Raw genomic sequence first — 8,690 nt, forward strand, 5'->3', positions numbered from 1 at the left:
GGGGGCGCCCTGCCAGTGTGGCGGCCGGATTCTTCAGCGGAGAGCCGAGGAGAAGGAAAGGGTGTGAGGGTGCTTGTGTCCTGCTGGCTTGAAGCCACGTGGAGAGTTTCATTAAATGGCTAACCAGTGCATTGCCCTTAAAAAAAAAAGTTCACAGGGACCAGCAGTTAGGGTAATGGCTATGTCGCTGGACTCCCACGTAGTCAACCGCGGTTCGCGTCCCGGACCCGGTGGCTTAAACTCACGCCGGGCGCATGTGCATGCATGCCCAAGATCCCGAGAGGAGAATGGAGGAGAAGGGATTGCGGCGTGGCCATCCCCCCTGGGGGGTGATTTCTCGCTTTCTGTCTCTCTGTCTCTCTCTGTCTCTGCCTGGCGAGCGCATGCGCCCTATAGCGAAAGCCTCTCAAAAAAAAAAGAGTTCATAGAAAAAATAGAATTGACATATGAGTTTATTTTGGTGCCCCACATTTTAAACTCCACAATTTTTGCCTCTTAAAGCTCCTACAGGGTGTGTGCACTCACCAGAGAAGGACGTAGAGAGAGACAGTGAGAAAGTACCCTCCTGGAGGGACAATCACACCACAATCCCTTCACCTCCATTCTCCACGTGGATTTTGGGTGTGCATGCACTCACGCCTGGTGTTTTTTCCAAGCTGATAGGTCTGGGACTGGAACCATGCAGTTGGCCATGTGGAATCCAACCATCTTAATCACCACGCCACCGGCTGGCCCTACACGGTATTTTCCATGAACTTTTCGAAGACCCCCCCCAACTGTGCAAACAAAATCTTGTACTCAAATGTTCCTAGCAACATTATTCATAGTAGCCAAAGTGAAAATCAAATGTCTACCAGCTGATAAGTAAGTAGTGTATCTATACAATGTAATATTATTCACCTATAAAAAGGGATGAAGGGCCAGCAGGTGGTAGGGTGGTTAAGATGCTGGACCCCACATGGCTAACTGTGTAGTTCAAGTCCTGGACCCCACAGCTTGAAAATCAGGCTGGGTATGTGTATGTGCCTAAAATCCCGAGGAGTGAATGGAGGAGAGGGGACTGCGGTGTGGCCATCCCTCCTGGGGTGATTTCTCACTCTCTTTCTCTCTCTCTTGCTCTCTCCCTCTCCCTGACAAGTGCATGTGTCCTATAACTGACTCAAAGACAAAGAAAAAAACCCACACTCTGCTTTTACGTTCTCCATGAAGTCCACATGGAAGATGAGACAAAGCTGTCAAAACAAAAATAAATCGAAACATATTAACAAGGATGAATAGTTGGCTCTCTATATCTGTGGGATCCACATCTGCAGATGTAACCAACCATCGGTTGAAAGTATTACCAACAAAAAGATAATAACACAGTAAGGTGTAGTGACCAGCAGATGGCGTAATGGTCACGTCACCGGACTCCTCCGTGGTCGACAGTGGTTCGAGTCCTGGACCCAATGGCTTCAAACTCACACCGGGCACATGTGTATGTGTGCCCAAAACCCTGAGAGGAGAATGGAGAAGGGACTGCAGTGTGGCCATCCCCCCGGGGGAGAGGTGATTTCTCACTGTCTATCTCTGTCTCGTGTGCCCTATAGCAAAAATCTCTCTTAAAAAAAAAGAAAAAAAATAGTAAGGGGTCCACTCTGTGGTGCAGTAGTAATGTGCTGCTCAGGGGAAGCTCGATTCCACATGGCAACCAGGGTTTGAATCCTTCGCCTGGCTGGCCTGAAACAAGCCAGCACACGTGTGAATGCTCAAGACCTGACAGCTAGGGGACTGGAGGATGGGGGTCAGGGTGTGATCAGACCCTGGGAAGGAACTTCTCTCTATCCCACTCAGGTGCATGCACATGCTCTATCATGAATAACAGAAAAGTAAAATAATAATAATAGTAAAACAATAAAAATAAAATACACGACAGCAGCAGGTGGCATGGTGGTTGAGGCACTGTACTCCCACGTGTTCGACTATAGTTCGCGTTCCAGACCTAGTGGTTTGCTTTCTCAGTTTGCTTCTCTCTCTGATGAGCACAAAAACCCTATAGCAAATTTTAAAATAGTAATAAATCATTCTTTTTATAATTTTTAAGGGCCAGCAGGTGGTGGAATGATTAAGGCATTGGACTCTCACATAGCTGACTTCAGTTCAAGTCCCAGACCTGGCAGCTTGCTTCCTCACTTTCCTTCTCTCTCTCTGTAGTGAATGCACATGCCCTATAATAAATTAAAAATGATAACAATAATAAATAAAGTTAAATACTTCTTACAAAAATTTTTTAAAAGGGGCCAGCAGGGGACCAGCAGTTGGTGTAATGGCTATGTTGCTGGACTCCCATTTAGTGGACCATGGTTCAAGTCCCGGACCCGATGGCTTAAATTCACTCCAGGTGCGTGTGTGTGCATGCCCAAGATCCAGAGAGGAGAATGGAGAAGGGACTGCAGCGTGACCATCCCCCCAGGGGGTGATTTCTAGCTTTCTGTCTCTCTGGTGAGCGCGCGCCCCCTATAGCAAAAAAGTCCCCAAAAAAAAAAAAACGGGGGGCGAGCAGACGGCGTAGTGCTGAGGTGCTGGACTCCCCACGGCCAACCATGATTGAGTCCTGGCCCGGTAGCTGCTTTTTCTCTTTTCCTCTCTCTTCCTACCCCTTCTAGTGCGCACATATGCCCTGTAGCAGGTTGAGAAATAATAAAAATAAATTTAAATAAATAATTCTTTTAAAAATTAAGAAAAAAAAAGTTAGGGGGTACCAGCAGTTAGCGTAATGGCTATGTCGCTGGACTCCCACGTAGTCGACCACGGTTCGCGTACCGGACCCGGTGGCTTAAAACTCACGCCGGGCGCGTGTGCGTGCGTGCCCAAGATCCCGAGAGGAGAATGGAGGAGAAGGGATTGCGGCGTGACCATCCCCCCGGGGGGTGATTTCTCGCTTTCTGTCTCTATGTCTCTCTCTGTCTGTCTGGCGAGCGCACGCGCCCTATAGCGAAAAAACCTCTCCAAAAAAAATAAAAAGTATGGCAATTATTAATATTTACAAAACACTTACCATATTTCGTATTAAAGGTAGAGATGATTGAAATACTATGGGAGGTTGTGTGGTTTGTGTGCAAATACTGTGCTACTTTATAAAAGAAACCTGAACCTCTTTGGATTTTGGTATCTATGGGGTGTGTGCGGGTGTGTGCGTGTGTGTCCTAGAAGCAATCTGTGCGGATCTCAGGCACGACTGTGGAAATATGATCAATTAGGAATTGGCCAGAGTTCCCGTGGGTGGGGACTGCCAAGGGAAGCTATGCTGACGGCCAGCGTGCCACGCTGCTATCTAGTGACTGTTGAATCTCAGAGTTATCTCACTCTACTATCACACAGTCCTTACAAGCATTATTTTAAAAAAATATTTTTAGTTTGCTATAGGGTGTGTATGTGCTCGCCAGAGAGAGGCAGAAAAAGAGAAGGAGAAAGTGAGAAACACCCCACCACAATCTGTTCTCCTCCATTCTCCTCTCGGAACTCTGGGCATGCTCACACTTGCGCCTGGTGTGATTTTCAAGCAGCCAGGTCCAGGACTTGAACCATTCGTTTGGCCATGAGGAATCCAGCCTCCCCATCCTCCATGCCACCTGCTGGATCCCCAAAGTCATTAGTTTAAAGAAAGGTTAAAAACAAACTTGGCAGGCAGGCTGTGGCACAGTGGTGACGCACTGCTCAACTGGAGCTGGACCCATGTGGGGACCTCAGGTGGGAACACGGGGCACACGCTGAGTGCCCAAGATCGAAAGGGCTGGAGGACTGGAGGGAGGGGATTGTGGCAACGCCCAGACCCTTGTAAAGGGTGCTGCTGGCTTGCTCTCGCTCGCTGTGTCTCTTTTCTTTTTTCTTTTAGAGAGGTTTTTGCTATAGGGTGCAAGCGCTCGCCAGAAAGAGAGACAGAAAGTGAGAAATCACCCCCCGGGGGGATGGCCACACTGCAATCCCTTTTGCTCCATTCTCCTCTCGGGATCTTGGGCACACATGCACATATGCCCAGCGTGAATTTAAGCCACCGGGTCCGGGACGCGAACCGCGGTCTACTACATGGGAGTCCAGTGGCACAGCCATTATGCGAACTGCTGGTCCCCTCTCTCTGTCTCGTAAGTCTCACACGCATGTGCTCTAGCACGAATAACAGGAAAAAGAAACACATTCACGAGCAGGACCTTGCCCAAAGTCAAGAGCAAGCCACAGAACTAGGCCTCAGTTTCGTGACCTCTGGTTCTTCTTTTTTTATTCGGAGAGGTTTTTGCTATAGGGAGTGTGCACTTGCCAGAAAGACAGAGACAGACAGAGAAACAGAAAGCAAGAAATTGCTCCCCAGGGGGCATGGCCACACTGCAATACCTTCTCCTCCATTCTCCTCTCGGGATCTTGGGCATGCACGCACACGCGCCCGGCGTGAGTTTAAGCTAGCGGGTCTGGGACTTGAACCACGGTCGACTACATGAGAGTCCAGCGACATAGCCATTATGCGAACTGTTGTCGACCTCTGATTCTACCTGTAGTGTTTCAGCTTACATGCGCTGTGGGTTCAGACTTGGGCTCTACTACTTATTTTCCATGTGAACTTGGGTCAAGTCATCAGTTTTTATAAGCCCCACATGAGGCTAATAATAGCACCTACCTTAAAGAGATGTGCAAGGATCCACTGAGGTGATGCCCATAGATACTGCACAGGGCTCGTCAAACCACACAGAGCTCACGAAACCACGCAGAGCTCATGAAATGTGACTTATCATGTATACGTCCCACTTCCCGCCTGCCAGCAGGGCAGTGTGTCTAGGAATGCTGTGCTTCCGCGGCTCTTAGCTGCTTCTTCAAGGCAAGCATGCACTGTGGGTGCGAGAGCCGGCCTGTCTCTTGCCCTGACCCGTCTGCCCAGCCTGCCTTGTCCTCCCCTGACGAACACGCCCAGTACTCCAGCCACACCACGCCCCTCTCTACTTTTGCTCAGGCTGGTTCTTCTACATGAAATGCATTAGATAGGAGCCAGAGACCGAGACAGGGAAAGTGAAGTCGCCCGGCAGGATGAATGGCCACACTGAAATCACTTCTCCTTAACCGCCACGCCACCTGCTGGCCTGAAAAACACCAGGTTTTTAAGAGAAAATGTTAAGTCAAGCCTTTCTTTACCCGGGTCCCCCAAGATGGCACACACGCCATGCCCTTACGCCTCCTATAATCGTGTCTAGCAAATCATGCTGCAGTAGATTAACTGCCTCTTATCTAAGGCTACCTTGTCAACCCAATCCCAACCCCTCCCCTTCGCTCAATGCCGTTGCTTCAGCAATTCTCCCCCTTGCTCTGATACCAGGTGGCGTGGTGGTTAAGGGCACCTGGCCAACCACAATTCGAGCCCTGGACCGGGCAGCTTGCTTTCTTCCTTTCCCTTTCTCTCTCTCACTCTCGCTCTGTCCCTCTCTGCTCGAATTAAAATAAATAAAGTTAAGATAATTCTTAAAAAAAAAAACCAACAACACTTGGTATATCACATCTCCTCACTGCTATATCACTCTTATGCTGTTAGCTCTCCCATCCAAAAAGCGCCCTCTCTGGATTCACCTCCTGCTCCAGCTCTTGCTCTCCTTATTTTTTAAAATACTTACTTACTTGGAACCTGCAGATGGTGTTAATGGTTGTGCCAGAGGGCTCCCACATAGTCAAGCAGGTTCGAGGCCTGGACCCAGCGACTTAAAATTCACTCTGGGGGTAGAGCCGGCAGGTGGCGTGGTGGCTAAGGGCACTGGATTCCCACATGGCCAACTACGGTTTGAGTCCCGGACCTGGCAGCTTGCTTTCTCACACTCTCTCTCGATCTCTTTTTCTCTCTCTGTCCCTCTCTCGTCAAATTAAAAAATGAGTAATAAGTTAAATTAAATGAAATAATTTTAAAAGAAATTCACACCAGGTATGTGTGCATGCATGCCCAAAATCCTGAGAAGAGAATAGAGAAGAGATTGTGATGTGGCCATCCCTCCGGGGGAGTAATTTCTTGCTTTCTGTCTCTCTGGTAACATGTGCCCTATAGCAAAAATCTGTCTCTAGAGAAAAAAAAGAATTGTTTAATTTTTAAATGATCATTATTATTATTAAATTTGCTATAGAGCACATGGCCATGCCACAATCCCTTGTCCTCCATTTAGTTTCCTCTCAGGATTTTGGGCACACACATACAAGCACCCAGCATGATTTTCAATCTGCCAGGTCTAGGTTTTGAACAGTGGTTGGACAAGTGGGAGTCTAGCACCTAACCACCATGCCACCTCTAGGCCCCAACAATCTCTTTTTTTTTGAGAGGTTTTCGCTATAGGGTGCGTGCGCTCGCCAGACAGACAGAGAGAGGCATAGAGACAGAAAGCGAGAAATCACCCCCCAGGGGGGATGGCCATGCCACAATCCCTTCTCCTCCATTCTCCTCTCAGGATCTTGGGCGCGCACGCACACGCGCCCAGCTTGAGTTTTAAGCCACCGGGTCCGGGACGCAAACCGTGGTCGACTACATGGGAGTCCAGCGACATAGCCATTACGCTAACTGCTGGTTCCCCCAACGATCTATTCTTAACACATAGAAGTGACCGATTTTTTTAAAAAAGAAATATTTTATTTTACTTTATTTATTTGTTTTTGAGAGGTTTTTGCTATAGGGCATGTGTGCTCGCCAGAAAGAGAGACAGAGAGGCAGAAAGTGAGAGACAGAGAGACAGAAAGCGAGAAATCGCCCCCCGGGGGGGATGGCCACGCCACAATCCCTTCTCCTCCATTCTCCTCTTGGGATCTTGGGCATGCATGCACACGCACCTGGAGTCAGTTTAAGCCACTGGGTCCGAGACTCAAATGGCAGTCAGCCATGTGGGAGTCCAGCGACATAGCCATTACACCATCTGCTGGTCCCTTATTTACTTATTTTAATTTGGACAAATTTTGCCAAAGTGATCCTGTTTTTTGGGGGGGTTTTTTTGGGGTTTTTTTTGAGAGTTTTTTGCTATAGGGTGCATACACTCGCCAGACAGAGAGAGACAGAGAAACAGAAAGCAAGAAATCACCCCCCAGAGGGGATGGCCATGCCGTAATCCCTTCTCCTCCATTCTCCTCTCAGGATCTTGGGCACGCATGCATACGCGCCCGGTGTGAGTTTTAAGCCACTGGGTCCGGGACGTGAACCGCGGTCAACTACGTGGGAGTCCAGCGACACAGCCATGACGCTAACTGCTGGTCCCAAAGTGATCCTGTTTTGCATGTACAGTGAAAGCTCAAGTCCCTGTGGCAGCCTCTAGGCCCATGATGTCCTTCCCCTGTTGCCTCTCTGATCTCATCTCCAGCACGCCGACGCCCACCCCCACCTGTCACCAATGCTGCTCTAGCCCCATCAGCCAGCTCATCCTCCAGGCACAGGGCCGCCTTGCACTGGCTGTTTCTCTGCCTGGGAGACTCTCCAGAGACTACTTGGCTCTTATGGCTCTCTCTCTTCCTTTGAGCTCCTGTTGAAATGACACTTTCTCAGTGAGGCCTTCCCTGGTTATCCCATTTAAGCCTGCAGCTCTATCCACTCCCACCCCACCTTGGCACTCTGATGCCCTCCTGCTTGCTCTCACGTTTCCATAGAACTTATCTACCAGAACGTATGCTCTACTTGTCTGTAATGTCTCTGTGTCTCCCAACTAAAACATAAACTCCACAAAGGCACACACTTTTGTCTGTTTCACTGAGCAAAGTATTCCTAATGCCTACAACAGTGTTGGGTGCTCAAAAAATATTTATTGAAAGAATGGATACTTTTTTTTAAATTTTTGCTGTAGGGCATGTGTGCTCATCAGAGAGACAGAAAGAGAGAGAGAGACAGAAAGTGATAAATCACCCCCCAGGGGGAAGGCCATACCACAATCCCTTCTCCTCCATTCTCCTCTCGGGATTTTGGGCGCACACGCACATGTGCATGACGTGAGTTTTAAGTTGCTAGGTCTGGGACCTGAACCACGGTCAACTAAGTAAGAGTCCAGCAACATAGCCATTACGCCACCTGCTGGTCCCAGAATGGATACATTTAACTGCTCTTACAAGAATGCCTTCCCAGATTAGACTAAATACAACAAACAAGACCACCTTTCGGAATTAGACCAAAATTCCCTAAGGACAACCAATGCATATTCTTCTTCATAAATGCTGGCTGAATGAATGAGGAGCAGCCTTGGTGAAAACGAGGAGGCACAAGAGCTGACCGCTCTGGGGTGAAGATTTCGGTAGGGAACAGACCATGACAGACTCACAGTAAGCGAGGGTGAAATGGCTGCAGGGTGGGAGACAAAACCACAAACAGACCTACGTTGTATAAAATGAACGCTACACGATGACAGCAAGGAGCTCTTGGAAGCCACCACTTCTTAGCCCCCCAAAATAAATGAATTCAGTGGGCATGCCCCCTGGGGATCTGCTCTCTGAAACCTCTAACCTGCGGGACTGTGGTCTCCAGGTTGTAGTGCTTATTCAGGAACTTCAGCAACTTCTGCGAGGGTCGGTCGATGGCCAGCTGGTGTGGCTCAACGCGCTCCTTCTGCAGGGAACAGGGGGCTCAGGGTGGGAGGAGATACGGGGAGAGCATGCCAACAGGAACTCAGGAGCCTGGGAAGGGAACAGGAGGATAGGGAAGTACAGGGATGGGGGGGGGGGGG

General features: G+C 49.0%; 1 protein-coding gene across 8 annotated transcripts in view; it reads right to left on the reverse strand.

Moving 5' to 3' along the window:
* The window catches only part of LOC102486128 (alpha-tubulin N-acetyltransferase 1), a 21,621-nt gene that overhangs the window by 11,320 nt on the left and 1,611 nt on the right, over positions 1 to 8,690 (reverse strand). For all 8 annotated transcript variants that reach the window (XM_014586975.2, XM_006146310.3, XM_014586973.2 and 5 more), the window contains exon 6: positions 8,471 to 8,572. In XM_014586975.2, coding sequence (XP_014442461.1) covers positions 8,471 to 8,572 — 102 coding nt within the window. The remainder of the gene's footprint in view (positions 1 to 8,470; positions 8,573 to 8,690) is intronic.

The sequence above is a fragment of the Tupaia chinensis genome, unplaced genomic scaffold, assembly GCF_000334495.1.
Source record: "Tupaia chinensis unplaced genomic scaffold, TupChi_1.0 Scaffold000176_1, whole genome shotgun sequence".
NCBI classification, from domain to species: domain Eukaryota; kingdom Metazoa; phylum Chordata; class Mammalia; order Scandentia; family Tupaiidae; genus Tupaia; species Tupaia belangeri.